We start from the raw sequence: 20954 nt of genomic DNA, 5'->3' as shown, positions 1-20954 counted from the left end.
GTGGGGCGGAGAAGGCGGCCTCTGGGCCGGGAGCGCGGACGGCGAGAGGGGCGAGGCTGAGCGCGCGCGGCTGGGCGGCAGAGCCCCCTGGGCGAGCGGGGCGTGCGCCTGGCGGCCCGGGACTCGCCCGGCGGCCCCGCCCCCTCCCCGGCCACCTCCTTCGCCGGGGCTTTTCCTGCGGGGCTCAGGAAGCCGGCCTAGCACAGCTGCAAACAATAGCTCGGGGCCCGGGCTTGGCTCCCGGAGAGGCCGGCGCGGGGCAGCGGGGAAGGGAGGCGTCCGCGCCGCCGGGGGCCCGCGGCGAGCCCCCGGCCGGGCCGGAGCTTCGGTTGAGCTCGGCGCTACCCGGGTCATTGTTGGCCGGGACGGAGGAGCGGGAGCCGGGGGAGGAGCTGCTAGGCGGCGGCGGCGGCGGCGGCGGCGGCTGAGGGAGCCAGAGGGGGAGCCAGAGAGCGAGCGAGGGAGGGAGACCGAGCGAGCGGGCGAGCGAGCGAGGGAGGGAGGAGGTAGAGAGACAAGGAGGGTGGGAGGGAGGAGGAAAAATAAAGAGGAGAGCCGAGCAGGGCTGAACAATAGAGACAGGCAGACGGGCGAGGAGGAGAGCCAGCTGCCGCTGCTGGGGGAGAGCGGGCGTCCAGGCAGCCGGGACCCCGGCTCGGGCCAGACCGCAGGCGGCCAGCGCCCCCAGGGAAGGGGGACCATGGGGGAGCCGGCAGCAGGCGCCCCCAGCCCGCCGCGCGCCTCCGCTTGAGGGAGCCTCGGCGTCCTCTGCCCCAGCCTCGCCGCCCCGGCCGCCCGCCCTCGAAGCCCGGTGTCCGCCGGGTCTGCGGCCGTGGCCGCTGCGCCCCGCGCCCTCCGCCCACAGGGCGCCGAGCAGCCCTCGGCCCCAGGCTTCGCCAGCCGCCGGCTGCCCGCGGACGCCCTCCCCCAGTCATGAACCCCCCGGAGGGGGCAGCGGAGGAAGGAGGAGCCGCCGACTCGGACGTGGACGCCTTTTTCCGGACAGGTAAGCTGGGCAGGGCGCGGGGAACCGGGGAGGGGGCTGCTGCCCAGGACGCGGTGTCTCGGACAAGTTTGGGGAAGCAGGGCTGTTGCTGGGGTGTGCGTGTTGGGGGGCAGTCCCTCTCGTCGTCGGGGCTGGAGTTGCCCAGATTCTTGTTGTTATGGCAATGCTGGTTGCGTTTTGGGGAGGGGTGGGGGCTGGGAGCTCGGCGCCCCTCGGCGTTCACCCCACTTGCGCGAGTCTGTGTTGGGGAGGCGGGAGGCGGTCCCCTCGGGCCGCCTTCTGCCGGAGCGCGGGGATGGGGCGATGTTGGATCACTTTGCAGCGCGCCGCTCCCGCTACCGGCGTCCCCCGGCCCCTCCCTGGGCTTCCCCCTCCCCCCAGCGCCTGTCAGCCGGGCCCCCTCCGGCCGCCCTGCGCCCGCACCCCTTCTCTGGCCGGTGGCCCCTGATGTGCAAAGAGGGGTCACTGGGGACCGGGAGTCAGGCAGGCTGCAGACTGACAGTCTGGAGCGGGGCGGACCGAGGACGGTCGTGCCTGGTGCGTGCGGGGCCAGCATCTCAGACTTGAGAGGCAGACCCGGCTGGGAGGGCGGTGGGCGCCTGGGACCTCCTCCTTGTCCTTCTCTTCTCCAGTTCTGGAAACGGACGAGCTTTTCATAAGAATCACTCATTCCTGGAAGTGTGAGTTAGCGTCCCCCTCATACACACCCACTGAATCTTTGCTCGCCTCTGGTACGTAACACCCCCCGCCCCCATCTGCCTTCTGGCTGTTTGCGGCCCCTGCCACCTCCCAGCCCCCGGCTCTGTGGCTACCCATGTTCTTTGGCTACACAGTCCCTTTCCCAGAAAAGACGCCGACCACCCTTTTTTCCTACCACCTGTGGCCACGTTTCTCTGCTGACCAGGGCTTCTCCATCTCCTCTTTACCTGTAGCTTCCACCAACTCAGGGAGGTAGAGCACCCCATCTTCCATGTCTGGAACCATTTTGTGTAGAATCTTTGTCCCAAAGAGTCCAGTAAGTTATAAGGACCCTGGGCATCTGCCCCTCTCTCTGTAAATTGGATTAGAGGACGGTGAACTAGTGGGGTCAAGGATCAGGTTAGCTCTGAAGACTCCCTGCACACCCATCTGTTTCCTAACCTCATTGCCTTGCCCTGGAGGTCATCTGAGGGAAGGGGTGGGGTGCTTTGTTGGGGAGACTCATGATTTTAGAAGTCAAGACTTGGTCGGCCCATATGTTCATTTTCTAGTTGGTCTGAAAAGGAAAGAGCTGGAAGACAGGAATTGATGCCAGGGCTGGGAGAATGTAGAGGGAGCCCCTGTTATCTACCCTGCTTCCCAGGGATAATATACACCTCCCCCCCCCCCCACACTGCCCAGGAACCAAAGCACAGATTCTAAAAAGGTGCTTGACCTTAGTTTATAACCTTAGTTTATAATCTAGGGGAGAGGTTCTGGGGCTAAGTGATACCTGGAAACATTCACCAGGATTTCTTTCGTGAACCCCTCCCCCCCCATCCCTACCCCTTGCTTCCCATCTGGCACAAAAGTCTGTCTTTTCTTAGCTGTGGGGAAAACTCTTGATGTGTGAGCTTTCCCACCTTCCCTTTCTGGATTGGCTTTCATCTTTTGGCATCCACTCCTCCTTCCCCTTTCCTACCATCCAAACAGGAGTTCCTGTCCATTCTCTGTCCCAGGCCCTTGGAGCAGATTCCAGTTTCCGGAGACTTGCTAATTTCTGACAAATGAATTCACACAGTGTTAATGGTGTTAATGGCCTATAATGGTCCAATGTGTTACTTTTCCCAGGGCCTTTCAAAAACACAACATGGGGCTTACATTGTCTAGCCCTAGCTCAAATCACAGAGTAAATAGCAGACTGAGTCTGTCTCCTGTGGAATCATGTTGGGGATATTCTCCTTCCTCCTCCTGAAACTTGGTGAGGTGGGGGCTAGGTGGGGGCACTTAGAATCAGAGAAGGTCAATGCATAATGCTGGAAATGGCCAGTGACCTGGAACAAGTTGTAAGAGGGGGTGCAGACTGCAGGTGGTAGAGTCTAAGATCTCTGCCCACCCTGAATGGCCCTCTGTGCTCTGCTTCCTGATCTTACCCCCTTTCAGTCTCTAGCCTGGGCTCTTTTTGGGGATTCTTAAGCCTAAAAAAGGCCATATTTCTTAACTGTCTCTCTTCTGATTCTCCATCTTTATGAACAATAGCACTACACCTGGTAAGCTGGACAGATTATAAATTTATTTATTTGAACAACTGAGAAAGATTAAAACACATTTTCAAAGTCCCTAGTGTCCAGTTTACCCCCTACTTTCTGGTGGAAAATTTTGCATGCACAAAAGCCAGACTGGCAATTGCTTTGTCAGAACTCTGGTGTACTGTGTCTTTAATAAGGCATGTTTCAAATAATTCTGTCATTTTGGTTTCTCACTTGTCCTTTTCCTGTTTTTAGTGTTTCAGTTCTTTTGACCACTGACCAATATAGATTCCCTAAACCTTACTTCCCTGAAGGCATATGGAGAGACAGACAAACACACACACACACACACACACACACACACACACACCCCCAGAGCCAAAATTGCTATTCTTATAGACTGCTGGATTCTATATCATCTTTCTGGGAATTCTCTGGTCCAAGCCTGGGAAAGTGCATTATAGTAATTTTATTGATCATTGTTATGAGGCAGAGGAGAAGAAATATGGAAACTCAGAACTGGGAACAGAAATCAATTGGAAAAGAAACCAGCAAGGACTTTTCCTACTAGGAGCCTTCTGCTGTCCAGGGTGCTGTGGGATACAAAAGAAATATTCAAAGTGGCTCTACCCTCGAAGAGCTTTTAAAAGCAGATTGACAATTACTGCTCAATTAGAGATTAATTAATTGCTGAACATTATGGTGCTATAAGAAAAAGTTGGCAGAACAACAGAGGAGTGGAACTGAGGGTAGCCCTTGAAGGGGAGAAGGAGGGTGGGAAGAGACACATGGGCAAAACTCAGTGGCGACAGGCGGTGGGGGGTGGTTGAGGCATTGACCTTGAGGATCCCTGGAGGACCAGTATTTAGTGGAAATTGTAGAGTAAGGAGGAATGGGAAACAGGGTTAAGTAGAGCAAGGCCAGATAGGGAGGGTCTTGGAAGCCCAAGAGAGGGGTTTAGATTTGATTTGGGGTGGGTAGGGAGTCACGTTAGCTTCTTGAGCAAGGGCACATCCTGAAGAAAGTGTTATTTGGAAAGGTTAATCTGGGGCCCATGTGATTGATGAAGTGGAGAAGCAAGAGAAAGAACCCAGGGAGATGCAAAAGTGATCTGGAACTGAGGGGGAGGGTTGGTGGCAGAAAGGATGGGGAGTCATAGACTACTCTGAGACATTTTCAAAGGCAGCAGTGTGGGAAGTTGACAAACTAGTCATAGGGGGAGAGAAAATTAAGCCCACAAGAAAATGGGAGTAGCTGGGTTGAAAGCACAGAGGACCAACCATGTCCTAACCGACATGCTCTAATTAAGGACAGGACCTGGTTTTGCAGGGCAGAGAATGCTATTAGCTTTGGACATGGAGAATTAAAGGTGACTGAGGAACATCCAGGTGGAGTTGTTTTGTGGGAGACATGCGACCCTTGACAGGAGCACCGGCAGGGTGTTAGGGCTGGTGGTGTGGGCGAGGAAGCCTTCTGCTAAAGCTTGTGAATGCATCAGTTCTCAGAGGGAGGGGGTGCAGGAAAGAGGAGAGGGCTAAAGTTAGAATTTGGGGGAGAAACTCTTATTTAGGAAGTCGCAGCAAAGGATACTTGATCCTGGAGACCCCAGGGAGTCAGTGTGAGTTCTCATGTGATGACAGGCTGCAGATAGGTTAAACAAGAGGAACACTGCTAAGTGTCACTGGATGTGATAAAAAGAAGGCCACTGTGAGCTCTTGGGAGCACAGTTTTAGAGGAGGCATTCAGGATAGGGGTGGTGGGTAGGAATCAGTTACTTGCAGAGTTGACTGCTGAAAGGAAAAGAGTTTGGGTGCTAGTCAGGGGGGATGAGAAAAGGAGTTTTCATTTTTTTTGTTTGTTTTTTTTTGTTAAGAGGGAACAGGTTTGGATGTAGAAGGAAGGAGTTTGTGGGCAGGGAGAAGAGAAGATGGCAGATTGGTTGTTGATTTAGATACTGAAGAGGCGAGACAAGAGGAGGTTCCCTAACAAAAGTAGGAGCTTGGCTTTGGTGAGCAGAGGAGAAACCTCTTTCTTTAAGACTCAAAGGAAAAAAATTCAGAGGATAAATTTAAGGAGATTCATGTGGAAATATCTTCTACCTCTGTCCTTCTGTTGTGCTTTGGTCCTGTGAGTCCAGACATTTTCAGCTGGAGTGTTTACTGTTACTTGGACTTTGGTCGGCCTCAAACCTCAACTCTGTCTTTCCGACTCCCTAAGTTAGCTTCTCCTCTTATCTTCCTTAATTCCGTAGGTGGCATCTTCCCTCTCTTAGTCATGATGTTTAAAAACTTGGTATTATCTTTGAGGAACCTCTTTCTTCTAACAAACTCTATTGAATCGTCTTTCATAGTTAGCCCATACTATTCACCCTCAGGGCCAATGTCCTAGGCCAGGACACCCATTCTGGCACCCATGGACTCTGTTAGCAGAATTAATTCTTGGCTCTGGGGATTTGCTCTCTCACCTCCACTCCAAACTGGACTTCTAAAGTAGGTTGCACTACTTTCATCAAACCTTATTTATGAACTCCATTGTACCTTCAGGGTCAAGTCCCTCCCTCACAGCTCAGCACCAGCCAGGCTGCTCTTCTCACCATCCAAGGGTGCTTTCAATCATCCACCCCTTCACCCCCACTCTACAAATGCAACTCATTCTTGAGTCCTATATGCTTCTGGAAGCTTTCACAGCTCCCAAAGACCAACTCTCCTCCGAATTCCTAAAACACTTTACTTGTCTGTACTCATTTTCTCACTTCATCAGAGGTATTGTATTGGTTTTTAGCCTTTTCATACACTGTCATAACTCAGGGAGGGAAGTGATGTGTTCTTTGAACGATCTTTGAAAAAGTTTGTGATTCATCAAAACCAAACCAAAACAAACTATCCCCCCGCAACAGAGATAAAGCAAACTTGGCAAAATATAAGCATCTCTGAATCTAGGTGGTGATATATTGATATTTATTTATTTATCTTTTTGGTGTTTTTGCCATTTCTTGGGCCACTCCCGTGGCACATGGAGGTTCCCAGGCTAGGGGTCTCATCGGAGCTGTAGCCGCTGGCCTACCCCAGAGCCACAGCAGTACTGGATCCAAGCTGCGTCTGCGACCTACACCACAGCTCACGGCAACGCTGGATCCTTAACCCATTGAACAAGGCCAGGGATCAAACCCACAACCTTATGGTTCCTAGTCGGATTCATTAACCACTGTGCCACGACGGGAACTCCGATATATTGATAGTTATTGTATGATTCTTTAAACTTTTCTTTCAGATAATAAACCCATCCAACCCAAACATGGAACTGGACATTGTGAGGTCCAGATTGTAGGGGAGGGAGATTTTGGAAAAATAGCCTATGTTTGTGTGCAGTTTTTTGAGTAAATATCACTACCCTGCCTGAGCATTGCCAGGCACCTAAACAGGGATGAGTCTCTGACCTCCTGGACTCTCTTTGCAGCAAAGGAAAACATCTCTTTTAGATGTTGTGTTTGATGCTCCAGAATGTAAATATGATGCCTAATTCAATGTTTACCATTCCTTCCTGATTCTCCTCTACTTCTACCCGTCATGATTTGGGTTTTTGGCGACACCATTTTCCAGGAACTTCTGGGGGAGTATTGAGAGGACTTTGTTTTTCTGAAGAGGGAATGTGGTTCATACTTCTAATATTGTATTTATATAGGCTGTTTCTACATTAATATATTTTATAACATGTCAATGACATCTAGGCACATCTCCAGATTTGGGAGGCTCAGCTTTATCTTTGTGCTGCCAATCATCAATAACTCAATTATTGGCACATTCTGTCCATTTGTATTTGATAATCCTTTGGGGGTTGGAAGTGGTGTTGGAATAAACTGAAGCTACAGAAATAAATTAGGTGAAAAGTTAAAAGAACCTTCCGGACTGTCGAGATCAAGGAAAGATTAGAACAGGTGAACTAGGGGTCCTTTTTAGATGTTGTAGAATGAACATTTTACTGGTTCTTTCTGGTTCTGGAACTTGGTAGTTTACTTCTAGAGGTAAGTGATATGTTATAGTCTAGTGGTTCTCAACTGGAGGCAGTATGTCCTCCAGAAAACATTTGGTAACATTTTTGGAGGTGTTGTCATAACTCAGGGAGTGGAGTTGCTACTGGCATCTAGTGGGTAGAGGTCTGGGGTGCTGCTAAACATCTTACAGTGCACAGGACAGTAAAGCCCCCAAATGTTAGTGGTGCTGAGGCTGAGAAACCCTGAGAGAGCAGACGATCACAGGCTTTGGATCAGATAGGCTTAGTACTAACCAGGGGCAGAAGCTTGGGCAAATTATTTAATCTCAGTCATCCTCAGTCTTCTGAAAATGAGACCAAGAATGTTTGTTTCATAGGCTGAGAAGATTAAATAGGAAAAACATGTGTAAAAAGCAGCTAGTGGTTTCTGACACTCTTTAGGAGCACAAGAAATCCTAGCTGTTCCTGCTGTTTCCGTATTAAGTGACCATGATGGCACAGAGGCTAAGGGAGTCTCCGGAAGCGGTACAGTGCTGAGCTTTTGACATGGGTGGGAGAGGGTGCTGAGAGCATGCAGAGGCCTGAGTGGAATCAGAAGGCTAGAGTTTGGTCCTCTGCTCTTTTTCATTCATTCATTTCGTCCTTTGTTTGACAGACATTTATCGAGTGCCTAGTGCAGCCATGTACTGTGCTCTGGGAGTGTATAAAATCATTGCAGGAAAGAATATAGAGCAGAAAGGGAAATGAATATAATTACTATACCCCTCCTCAGGGAGCACTTGAATTTAAGGGGTGGGAAAGGGAGAAAAAGCCAGTGAAAGAGGCTGAGAAGTTCAGGCAAGAGAGCAGGAAGTGAACCCTCCCCTTTGCTCTCTACTTATCTGACAACTTGGGTGAGTGAGTAACATCTGTGTAAGCTGAGGGTAATGCCATCTCCCCAGCCTCCCCTGGTTCCCACATAGAGCTGTTTAGAGCGTCCAACAAGGTACAGTATGTGAAAGGTCTTTTTAAGTTGTACAATTCTAGCCAAACATATGTAGATAGTTCCTTCCAAATTGAACATTCTATTACTCTAAGTACCTCTTCTGACAAGTATTATTTTATTTAATTTGACCTCCATGGGACCTTTTCCAATCCTTCCTAATTTGGTTTTTCCAAGGGGGCTGGATGGGGCATCCTCCTTATAACAGATCGGGGCACTCCTATTCTTTCCTCCACAAAAGTGTGAAAATGCCAGCCCCTCAGGCCCTTTGCCATCTGGAGAGCCTGCTGAGAATGGGGTTCTTGCTTCCGCTGAGCCTCAGGTGGGTGCAGTGAATCAGTCCCTTCCTGCTCCTTCTCCATCTGCACGCAGTTCAGACTCCTCTTGCTACTCCTTTGAGTGTGAATGACGGGCAGCAAAACAACTAGGAAATGATTGACAGCCTCATGATTTCATGCTTGAAATCATGTCTGCTAAGGAGTGAGGAAACACAAAAAATTAGCTGGGAGGATTAATTCAGGGAAGTAAAGAAGAAACTGTTGGGGAATTAGCTTTGTATCCTCCCCCTCTGTCCCATGCCATTGTCAGAAGGGAACTGGACATTAGCTAGAAAACACATATACAAGGGATAAGCAAGTAGAGGTGTGTGTGAAAAGTGGCAAATGAACTCTGTTCTCAAGGAAGTAGTTTCTTCTCAAGCTGGGACTGGAAGGATGGCTTGGATTTGGTTGGGGAAGACAGAGGTGCTGGAACAGTGTTAGAAAAAGGTATGACCATCCATGGCATGTTGGAGGCAGTAAGTGGTCTAGTTTATGTGACTCAGAAGATTCAGGTGGAGGATCAATGGGAGATAAAACTCAGAAGGATGTGGGGACCAAGTTGATTGACTGCTTCATTTATCATTTACTGGACTCCTAGATAAAAAAGGGCTTTGTGTGGCAGGCCAAGGAGTTTGGTCTTTGTGCAGGTGGCTTTCAGGAGCCACTAGAAGTTCCTGAATGGGGTAGCGACATGATCAGAACAATAAATCTGGCAGCCCTGCAGAGAGTCTTTTGGAATGGGGGAGGAACTGCTGGCCAGGGCTGGATTGGGAGACCACTGTGATAGGCTGGGAGGGTCTGAACTTGAGCTGCCACAGTGAAAATGGGGAGGAGTGGATGGATGTGCAGGAGATCAAGGTTGTAAAGTCTATAGGACTTGACAGCTTGGATGGAGAGATGTCAGGGATGAGGTGGGGCTCAAAGGTAACTCCCAAGCTCAGAGCCTGGGTGACTGGGGAGGATGGAAGAACCCTAAATGAAAACCAAGAGTTAAGGAAAAGGAGGATCAGCTGTGGGAGGTAGGAGGAGAGGGAGGATTCAAGAATTTACTTTGGGACATGTTGCTTTTCAGGTGTCAGTGAAATATCTTAGGGAGGTGTTGATTCAGTAGGCGGATAGTGGAGGGAGTCTGGAGCTTTGGAGGGAGGCCAGAGACGGAAATACAGATTTGGGAGATATCTGTAAGAAGTTGTGGCTGGACCTATCAGAATAGATGAGATAATAAATGAAAAGCATGTACAGACTTAAGGGCAGAGGTCCAAGGACAGAGCTGCAGACCCAAGTGAAGGGCTAGAAGAGAACCAGGGGAGAGCAGGGCTTGGGATCAGTCAGGTCTTCAATGGGGTCTGAAGCTGCAGAGAGGCCGAGGGAGAGGTGCCTGAGAGAACCCCCTCCCTGGCTTCTGAAAATTGAGAGATCACTGGTAACCTTTGAAATAACAGTTTCGCTTGTGTATGGGAGGTGGAATTCAAATTTCAAGGGGAGTGGGGAGTAAGTGGATGGGGAGGAAGTGGTGGGAGTGCATATAGATGACTCTTTGCAAAGGTTTGGCTGTGAAGGGAAGGTTAAAAATAGTAAGGTAGCTGGAGATGGGGAGCAGAGTTGAGGGGAGGCTTTTTTTAGGTAGGGGAGGATATGTGTGTACCTAAGGGTGGGGAGGAGGGAGAAGGCAGGCTTGGGGAAGGGAATGAATATTCAGAAAAAGAGGAGCAATTGAAGAAAGAAGATCCTGGGTGAGCCTGTAGGGGTGGCTCTCAAGGTTAGCTGTGGGGTGAGCCTTGGGCCACAGGAGGAGACTGGGGGAAGGCAGACCTACCTCAGTAACGGAGCAGGCTGGCCAGGAGCTCTGCTGAGGGCACCATGTGCTTGGTCATTTGCCCCAGTAGAGAGCATTGGTGGCTTGGAGACTCAGGGGCTCCTGGTGCTGCGCTTGGGGAGGGAAGTGTAAGTCGAGGGCAGCTGTGAGCTGGGCGGGTGTGGCTCTAGAGGGCTTCTTGGGCAGAGAAATAAGAAACAAGGCTGGGAGACCCTAAAATAGCAGGCCTTATAGAAGTGCTGGTGGCTTCCTTTTACAGGCTGAGGTGGGATCTGCTCCAGGCTATAGCAGGTCTGCAGACTCACTTCCTACAGAGCATGAGTCAGAAAGGCAACTTGGAGGCTGGGGCGAATGGAGGGTGAATGAGGAGAGGACAGAAGGAGGAGGACTTCAGCAGGCAGGGAGGTGTTGGGGCAGCCTCCTAAGGACCAGCCCATGCCTGGCCGTCGGGTGTTGTCTCTGGCAGGGACAGACCTGCTCTTGAATTTTCAGTTTCCTTAATGCCTCTAGAGGTTTTGGAAGAAAGAGGAAGTAGAGCTGGGGTCATGGAAGAGCCTTTTGCCCATTTTTTTCCTTGAAGAGGAACCCTTCACACCAGAGGGAAAATGGCAATAAGCACACCCATTCCTTTGGCCCCAAAGCACCCTTTTCAGCTCTCACTTTAGGGACAAACCCAAGAATTGTCATCAAGTGAGGCATCTTATGTGGCCCTCTAGGGGGATGGGGAGCAGGAATCCAGGGGCTGCTATTACCAAAGGTTGGGCTATGGGGGACTGGCTTTATATATATCCTAGAGTAGGAGGAGGTGGGAGTTTCCTTAGGTGTGGAAGGTTCCAAAATCGGTCTTAGAACAGGAACTTACTAGCTATGTGGCCTTGTTCAAGGTACAGCCTCTTTGAGCTTCAGTTTCCTCATGTGTAAAATGGGTAAAAAAACCCTTACCTGTCAGGATTGCTCAACGTGGGTAGATGTGTATCGTGATAGTTACATTCATATGGTACATAGTGATAGAAATTGGATTATGCTACTAGTAATAGAATATACTATATATTCTATTACTAGTATAACTATATTACACATATATAATTATATTACTAGTTAGATTTTCTAAATCATAAAAATTATGCTTCAATAGCTTCCTTCCTTCTCTCCCCTCCTCTGTAATATTCTTTTCCCTCCTCCCTCCCTCCCTTCCTTCCTTCCTTCTGCATAGATCAGTAAGGCTGTGATTTTTTAAGCTTGCAGTTGCAGTTATTCCAGGGCTTGGCAGGCAGGGACTGGAAATGTGGCTACCCCCCCACTCCAACCTTTTTACACTCTTACTCTGCAGCCCAGGGACAATGGGCATCTCTGAGGAATGGGGGTGGGGAAACACAGTGTTCAGTTGGCAGCTGGACAGTGGGCCTAGAGGGAGACCCAGGAGACTGGCAGATGGTTAATTGGATGTGACAAAAGGGGGCTGGGGGGAGGGGTCTGGGGCTCATGGGGGATTCCTGTCTCTGACTTCTTACCATCCTGGGAAGGAGATTGCAGGAAGAGGGAGGAGCACCTCAGGAGCAGTTAGAGGGAAAGATTGGCAGGACTCCACATTGGCCGTGTGACCATGGAAGGACAGAGGGCCACTGGGAGTGGTGTCACGGCTTTATCTTGTGAGGTAGGTGAAGAAGGTGTCTCTTCTCTGTACCACAGTCCATTGGCACATAACAGGTTCAATTACTTTTATATAAAGTGAATGCTTAACCAACTATTGGAACACTGTAATTTTCTAGTCATTCTTCATGATCCTAACCACTGAGTTTTGACAGCTAAATATCATGATAACTTTTGATGTAAACTGGACAAAGATTGATCAGTTTCAGCAAACACTAAATTTCAGTGAGTGGATCTCTTCATTCATTCTTGCATTCATTCATTCAGGTGTCAAACACCAGCTGTGCACCTTGCAAGTGCCAGGCACTGGGGCTATACAAACAAGTTAGAAATCATCCTTCCCACACGGTGGGTAATAGTCTAGAGGGGTGGCCTGACACATGAACAACGATCGTCATGTAATATGAGAAGTGCCATGAAGAAGCTTGCATGCTATACATTGAGAATAAAGAGGAAAGGTCAGCACCTCACCTGTATGGGTGTGGGAGGAGTCATTGAGGAGGGGATGCTTATACTGAAGTAGATGAGAAGGTGGTAAAAATGAAGATGGATCACCACTGTTCAAGAGGTTTGGTAATAAAACCAAGGAGAATAATAAAATGGTAATTGAAACAGTATTTTGGGAGCACTTGTAGTCTTCTCTTTCTTGATCGTAAGTGTGATCTGTTTGTGAACGTTCAGTGAGCTGTAGACTTAATATGTGCATTTTATGAATGCAAATTATACTTCAATAAATTTTTTAAAGCTTATCAGGTCCAGTGAATTTTTTTTTTAAGAGAGAAAAATCTTTGTATGTTTGAAAAAAATCACAGGAGGAGACCGTGGTAGAAAGTGGTGTGTGTGGTGGTGGTGGGGTACCAGGTTGGGCACTACCTTCTTCAAAAGTCAGGGAAGGATGCGATTCCCAGGCAAAAAGGTTATATCTGAAATAGAGGGGGCACTTATTCTTCTATGGCTATGGAAAAGGACCAGGTGGTTTTCCAGGTCATGTGTACAGGTCAGCTCTTAATTAAGACTGACCTCAGTCTTCTCTGTGAATGGGAGCCAAGGTCATCTGAAGGACTGCGAGGGTACTGAGAGCCTCCGAAGAAAGGAGATGGATAGGATCCAGGCTCTGGAGAATGAATGAGAATGGCATTAAAGACTGGTCTGTCAGGAGTCCAGTGTGGGCCAGGTATGCACACTTCTGCATCTTGCTCAGCCCTGGAGTCTTTGGCATAGAGGAGAAAACAGAGGATTCTTGAGTCCTTGGGTGGTGACTTGGGTGAGATGTCCAAGTATGATGTATGCATTAGATTTGTTTTTACCCTAGTATCTTTCCAGAACCTTGCTGGACGTTGATGACTCCAAGGCCTTGTGGAAGCCCTGTCTTGGAAAATGGTCATGTCTGGTTTCCTCAGGTTTGCTTTGGACTTGTCTGTATTCTTCTCAACAACCAGTTCAGTGCCTTGCAGATAATACCTGCTTGTTTAGTATTTGTTGGCTTGATTTTTTAAAAAGAGCTGTTTATTGCTGTGTGGGTCATTTGGGAGTTTTATAATGAAACATTGTGCTAAGGAAATGAATCTTTTTTTTTTTTTTTGTGGACAGGCAATCTACCTTAAAAAGACCTTTGAAATCAATATTTACTGTGAAATGGAGTGAACAACTCTTGTTTATTCTGGATTAATTAGAGGGGACCTCTTTTATCACTTGCTTACAAATATTCCATAGCGCTGGAAAACTAAAAACGCACTCTTCTTTCAGAAAAACCCACATGGGGAAGTTTAAACTTACAAATGCACCAACTAAGCAATATTGAGTGAGTGTCTGCTCTGTGCCCAGTATAATGCTGGATACTAAGGGGGTTGCTAAAGGTGGGTAACAAATAGTTCTTGTCCCTGAAGAGTTTATGGTCTTGTTGGGTTGGGGAGAGACTGATATAGGAAAAAATGGCTAATTGGAGGTCAGTCAGAATGGGGAATTGAACTCATTCATGAATTCATTTAGTACATATTTATTGTCTATACACTAAAAGAGAATTTAAGTGGTAAACAGTGTTTCATTTAGAGAGACTTGATTTTCTATGTACTGTCATACAACATTTATTTTTTTATCCTAAAGTTATTTTTTGTTTTAAAAATAATGCTGGCTCACTGTAGAGCATTTGGAAAATATGAAGCATAAAGGATAGAAAAGCCACTGCAATGCCATTACCCAGAGATAACCCCTGTTTGTTAATTTGAGCTATTTCCTCTGATCGTTTCCTATGTGTGTAGTCTCTTCCTTGATTCAGGTTTGTTTTTTGATCATTGAATTAAGGTGAAAAACAAATGGGAGGCCAGGCTTTTTCCTAAATGAAGCCATTTCCCCCAGTTTAAATGTATGATGTGTCAGTATACATGTATCCATTGAGCAAAGTGATGCATTCATGAGCCAATTAACATTTATATGAGGGTAACGTAAGAAGACAGAGGATCCTTTGATTGTTTGGAGGGGTAAAGACATTGACACTTAATGTTGTAAGAAATAAATTACACAATAGTACAGGATCTATGGTTAAAAGTGAATGAACGCTCTTTCTCCCTCCTCCTCCCTGATATTAAGATATATTCAACAGATGTATGTACCTGTTACATAGACAAGTGTGTGTTTGTACAAATGCATAGCTCTCTTTCGTATTTTAACAAAAAAGAATATTATCCTATGTCTGTTATTCTGCAATTTGTTTTTATCACATTATAATCATGAACATTTTTTCATGTCAATATATATGCTCTAACTCATTTAAGAGTTGTGTTACATTCTGTTGTGTGAATGTGCCATATTTTATTTAACTATTCTCCTAATGATGGTCTTTTTTTTTTTCTTTTTTCTTTTTAGGTCTGCTCCTACAGCATGTGGGAGTTCCCAGGCTAGGGGTCAAATTGGAGCTATAGCTACCAACCTACATCACAGCCACAGCAATGTGGAACCTGAGCTGCATCTGCAACCTATGCCACAGCTCATGGGCAATGCTGGATCCCCTACCCATTGAGTGAGGCCAGGGATCAAACCCGCATCCTCATGGATACTAGTTGGGTTTGTTTCCACTGCACCGCAAGAAGAACTCCATGATGGACATTTATACCTAGGTTTTTTTTTTTTTTTCTGTGGTCCAGTGTTTATTCTGGGACATTGTTTTGTCCAATATTAGTAGCAAGAAGGGTCACCCATTATTTGATCCCTTTCAAAGATGACTGTGGGACAACCATAGGATCAGGATGTTTCTTTTGCTTTTATCTTCAGGAGAGAGGGAGAACAGCCAGTCCCTGTTCTCTGTGGGCTGACTTTCTGTGCCATGTTTATGGATGCCTTTATTAATGACATTTAAATAAATGGTAGAGGCCATTCTTGGCTTCTTTGGCTGTGTGCCTTTAAGTGACTTAGGAGCCAGCTTTACAGTCACAATTAGCCAAAAAAAAAAAAAAAAAAGCCATATGTGTTTTATGGGCTTGAGTGGAAGTTAATTCCAATACCACAGGTATGGAAATGCTTTAGGTTGTGCGTGCAAAAGTGGTGGTCTGTGTTTGGCCAGAAGAATCCAAGGATGTGATTTGGAGACCTTGGTTTCCAATTCTGCCCACCACTAATTATCTCTGTGACTTGGCCAAGCCAGATAAAATATCTGTTTTTACAGATGGGACCTGTCTTTCCTCATCTGGAGAGGGAGGTAAACATACAGGCCCTGCCATTCCTCCTAGGAGTAGTATGAGATAAAGTGAGATAATAGAAGGAGAAGACTTTGGATGAACAAAATTGCTGACTCAGGGAAAAGAGCCTGCTGCCTTTCTCCAGGGTCTCCTTTGGTTTGAGTGTGGTTGAAAGCTGAGCTAGGGGACTCAGATGGGAGTGACAGCCGTTCTGCGTCTGAGGACTGTACATTTTTTTGTGTCTGGTAGGAAATTGGCAGCACTAGAGATGGAGTGAAATGTTTCATGATATGTTCCATTTGCTTTTGGAAAAGAGATGTGTGTGTGAGAGTGAAAGAGTGGCACATCTAACTGCCCAGAGCGGCTGAGGCTTCTCTCTTATGGGTGACACTGCAGCTCAGTTGTGCAATCCTTATCACCCAGACATGCAACGAATATGTAGCTTTTATAATTTTCCAGTGTGAAGCTGATATTCATCCATCCCAAGTTGGCTAGTTTATAGTATATTACGTGTTTTTTTTTTTTTCTTTTTTTTTCCCTGGGTCAGTCTATTTGGATGACTGTTTCTTTCAGGTAAGTTTTTCATTCACTTGGATTTTCTCCTGTTCTCCCACTGCTCTGAGTCTGGATGTGTAGAGGGGTGCCTGTGAACTTGTGGTGATGGTGGTGGGGGCAGGGATAGAGGGGTGTTTGGAGCCAGGACAGGATGGTTGGATTCCCCTGGTCTTTGCTTCATGCTGGCTGGTCTTGTCTGATCTGCTTCCTGTACTGGTGTTTGCAAGACCTGTCTTGCTTGCTGGGTATTGTGGTGAGACCTGGCGCTAATATTCATGTCCTGACTATTTGCCTGTAGGGGTCAGAGTCCCTGCATGTGGCAGTCTCCTGGTCCTGATCCGAGGCCTCTGCCTGGTCCCTGGCTCTCTGGGCACCTCTGAGTGCCATCATCTGGGAATGAAAAAATGTGTAGAGCCCTGGCTCACTCAGTGCCAACTATGAAAAGATAACCTCTAGGCCTGGCTCACTTAACTAGATATCTATGTGGTGAGTGCTGTGTTTTCACCCCACCACCTCCATGCCATCACTGAGGGTGTATGACTGGGTGGCAGGCATTGTTCGGGAGGCCTGCAGGCTGTATAGGAGTGGCCCTAGGGTTCTCAGGTATGTTCACACCCATTGGGATGTTATTTTCTAAAGCTGCCTCCTTCACTGCAAACCCTGGCTGGGACTTGAGGTGATGTACAGGAGGAGGCCGAGGCCCTAGTGTCTGATCTCCTAGACACCACATTCCCCTGACGCTTGAGGTGTAGGCTTCCCCTCCTTACCTCCAGGAAAGGGTCTCACTTGTGCAGCATCTTGAACACTCTACTTCTGGTTAAAGTGATCTCAACAGTCACTTCACCGTGTTGGGATCTTGATATGTTAATGGGAACTTGAGAATTCAAGCTGCGCACTGAACAAATCCTATCCAGGATGTCAGCAGCTGAACAGGGATGCTTTCTCTTTGCCTGCTACTGTAACTATCTTAAACTTCCCTGAGGCACATAGATGCTTCTGACAGAGTAAGGGGGAGGTTAAATATATGTAAGGACATCAAAAGAGAAAAACACATTATAATTTTAAACAGAACTGTGTTACCCTAGTTCTACACAATATTATGTGATAATCTATATGGGAAAAGAATCTGAAAAAGAAAGGATATGTGTATATGTAAAATTGAATCACTTTGCTGAGTTAACAGATATGATCACAACATTGTAAATCAACTACACTTCAATAAAACTTTAAAAATCTGGGCACTAAAAACAAACAAACAAAAAACCCCAAACAAAACACAATGAAAACCCCCAAACCCAAAACAAATAATTTTTTGGAAAACAGGTTTATAAATGGGGCTTTTAAGACTGTCTTTGTTGAGATTTCTATCTACATGAGATTTCTATTTACATGCATACATGTGTTTGTATGCATGTAAGCACGCAGGAGGGCGGTGTGGTTGATTCCTCCAGCAAAAGCATTTAGTGAGCACTTCTCACAACCCCAGGCACAGTAGTGCAGAGGGGGGTATGGTGCAGTCTGTCTTCAAGGAGCTCCAGCTTTCAGAGGGTGATGGGTGGTGGAGGTTCATTCATTCAAGGCTGCACTGCTGACGCCCATGTGTCTGTCTGGTGAATATGACCCACATTTGAATGAGTGGTCTCTACTGGGTCTGGTGTCCCTCTTGCCTTGCTAGGTAGGATCTGCTTTCTGAGTCCCCTCAGCCTCCTAAAAGGGCCAGTTGCAGTCACTTTCGCCTTTTCCAAACAAAGGTAATTCCTTTACCATTGGCCTAGGTTTTCACGAGCATGTATTCTATAGAAAGGATGCATTAAATAAGATCAGTTGAAATAGATAATAAATAAATAAAGGAAGTCCAGCTGTGAGCTGTTGCTCTGTTGCTTTTGCAGTGGAGTTGTATGCTGTTGTTTTTTAACCAAAATTTCTCCACTTCTGTGGACACAGGACAACTTCTGTGTTTTACCCTCTTCTTACTCCAAGGCTCTGGGGCTCGAGTAGCCCAAGTTGTCATGGGCAGGGGTTTCTCATTTGACCAGGGAAAATGGCAACTCTATTCCCTGTGAAGGTGGCAGAAACTGGGAGACTGGCAAACCAGACAGGCCAGGCAAGTGCACAGAGGAAGAAAAGAAGCAGGCAAATGATGGTGCCTGGTGGTTGGGTTCAACAGGACAGAGCAGTGGGCTGGGTATCACGAGCACCGCATTGTGATTGATGAGGTTGGTTAAACCTCTTTCCCTCTCTGAGACCAATGAGGGAGGTGAGCTAGGGCGTCTCCGGTGCCTCTTCCATCTTCAGCATTCCGAGCTAACTGGACAACAGCAGGGGTAGAAACCAGGTGGTAAGTGGTCTTAGGACCTTTATGCCCAGGCTCTCTGAAGACTTTGCATCCTTCTGAGGACTTTTGTCTCAGCAGCTCTAGACTGCTTGATTGGACCCCTGATGCTGGCCTGACAGGTGACCTGATATCCTTGCTTGGTCATCACAGGCTCTAATTCCTTTGAGGAGGCCATCTGGATGGTCAGCTGTGGCTTTAGACTATTTTGGCCCTCAGATTCTTTTGGAAGAAGGGCCATGGTTCTGGGATTTCTGGGCCTGTGTTGAAAAGCCTACACCTCTCAGCCTGTTGCTTTGCACCCTTGGCCTGTCATTAGTCATGTGTCTGAATGCCCTGGAGAATGCCCTCAACCAGGGCTCCATCAGAGCTGCTCTGCCACCTCACTTAGAGCACGTGGAGGACTAAATGATCTTCCTGCCAGCTCATGTTCCTTGAACTTTTCTTCTTTTGAGTCACATAGAGAAGACAGTGAAACCTATCCAAAACCTTCATTTCCTAGGGCATGTTTAAACCCAGCCCAACCACATCATCTCAAAAGAGGTACTGGATAAGTGAACTGCTATCTTGGCTTTCTTCTGCATTTCCTTCTACCCAGAGCTCCATCTCCTTTCCCTCATCTTCTTTAGACCTTCAGAGAACTCATGTTTTGGTAGAGGGAAACTTTTTTTTTTTTGTCTTTTTGCCATTTCTAGGGCCGCTCCCGCGGCATATGGAGGTTCCCAGGCTAGGGGTCCAATCAAAGCTGTAGCCACCGGCCTACGCCAGAGCCACAGCAATGCAGGATCTGAGCCGCATCTGTGACCTACACCACAGCTCACGGCAATGCCAGATCCTTAATCCACTGAGCAAGGCCAGGGATCGAACCCGCAACCTCATGGTTCCTAGTCGGATTCGTTAACCACTGCGCCATGACGGGAACTCCGAGAGGGAAACATTTTTTTTCACAAAGCACATTAAAACATTCCAAGTGTATGATATGACTGTGCTAGTGGAACTCAGGGACATGAAGAGGAATGGTGAAGCCTATTTTGGCAGATATAGTGGTGATCATAGAGTAGGAGATGCTTGAATGGCATTTGGAAGATGTGCTCATTATCTAGAGGGTAAGGAGAGAATTCCTGGCTGAGAGAGAAGGGTGAGAAAGGGAGAGGGTTGTGTGAGATCATCGGGAATGAGAGGTTGAGTGCTTTCATCAAGCCTGGCATCGTAGGAATCACGTTGGAATCATAGGAATATTTCACAAGCTACTCTAGCTTTCTACCTTAAAGGGGTTTAGCACTGCCCTGTCCTTCAGTCTCAAAACATTTTGAATACAGAGTGATGGAAGCCTGGACAATGGTATACCTAGACGTCCTTTCCCATGAGGATGGTGGGTGTGCATGCCTTTGTGCATAGATGTGTTGAGTGCATGTGTGTACTGTCACTCATGCTTTGGATGCAAATGTATGTGCTTCTTCCATCATACTGAGTTCTTGACACAGTATCATTTTTCAGCATTAAAATTCTCATCACCTCCCAGAAGTGCTCCCTTTAGTATCCATTTCTGCTTGGCTCAGTGTGCACAAACATTCCAATGGGATTGATTGCTTATGTCAAATTAACTTTTTTCCTTCAGAGGGAGAGTGTCTGCCATATGCAAAATGGGGAAATCCCCAGGCCTCTAGCCAAATGCAAGTGTGGATAGACAAGGAGGCAGGCTTGGTTAAAGAACTGGTCTGGAATGCCCACAGAGGCTGCACCTCAATACTTAAGCTACCCTTTCCAGCATGCTTTGTGGCTGTTCCTAGGTAATAGGAAAACTTGAGGCTGGGTTGAGATGGCTGCATGTGAGAAGCTTGGGTCTTTTCAACATTAGCTGTGGTACCATTTCCTCTTCTATGCCCCATCCTTCTATTACTCCTTTATTTAAAAGTTTGCAGAAGCCTCTGGAAGAAAATGGAGAACAAGGTAACATTCTCCTCCCAACTATGTGCAAGCTTCAGAGAGCTCTAGGATAGTTGTCCTTTCTGCCGTGTTCCTGATGCTTTCCTGCAGGCTTTGGTGGACCCTCAGAATGTATCCCTTAAGCCTTTCCCAACAGGTAGCCTCTAGCTTTATGCTGGCCAGACAGCCAGCCTTACCACATTGTGTCTGACTCCAGACAGGAGACCAAGGACATTCAGACTATCTTTCCCACAGTTGGAACTGTTGATCTACGGATCTGTAAACAGTAGGGTGGTTTAGACTGTTCTGTCCACCAGTGAATAATTTGTATCATGGCAGCAGAAGCTTTGTGAGATGTATAAAGTCTCCCTAAGGATGGTTATGTATTATTTTCCTATAACCTGGAATTCTGGATGTCCTGATTAGCACTTAGTAGCTTTAAGTTCAACTTTGTGGGTTATGATTATCAGTAGTTCTAACCAAAGTTTCTCTAGGAGTT

At 47.3% G+C, this 20954-nt stretch overlaps 1 protein-coding gene across 3 annotated transcripts in view; it reads left to right on the top strand.

Moving 5' to 3' along the window:
- Positions 1 to 533: 533 nt before the first annotated feature.
- Positions 534 to 20954, top strand: part of KALRN (kalirin RhoGEF kinase) — a 697683-nt gene continuing 677262 nt past the window's right edge. For 2 of the 3 annotated variants that reach the window (XM_047790490.1, XM_047790482.1), the window contains exon 1: positions 534 to 1006. In XM_047790490.1, the coding sequence (XP_047646446.1) occupies positions 934 to 1006 (73 nt within the window). In that variant the 5' untranslated portion in view covers positions 534 to 933. The remainder of the gene's footprint in view (positions 1007 to 20954) is intronic. The other variant, XM_047790542.1, reaches the window with a different exon arrangement.

The sequence above is a fragment of the Phacochoerus africanus genome, chromosome 1, assembly GCF_016906955.1.
Source record: "Phacochoerus africanus isolate WHEZ1 chromosome 1, ROS_Pafr_v1, whole genome shotgun sequence".
NCBI classification, from domain to species: Eukaryota; Metazoa; Chordata; class Mammalia; order Artiodactyla; family Suidae; genus Phacochoerus; species Phacochoerus africanus.
The sequence above is the reverse complement of the archived record's forward strand: the minus strand, read 5'-3'. Positions and strand labels throughout refer to the sequence as shown.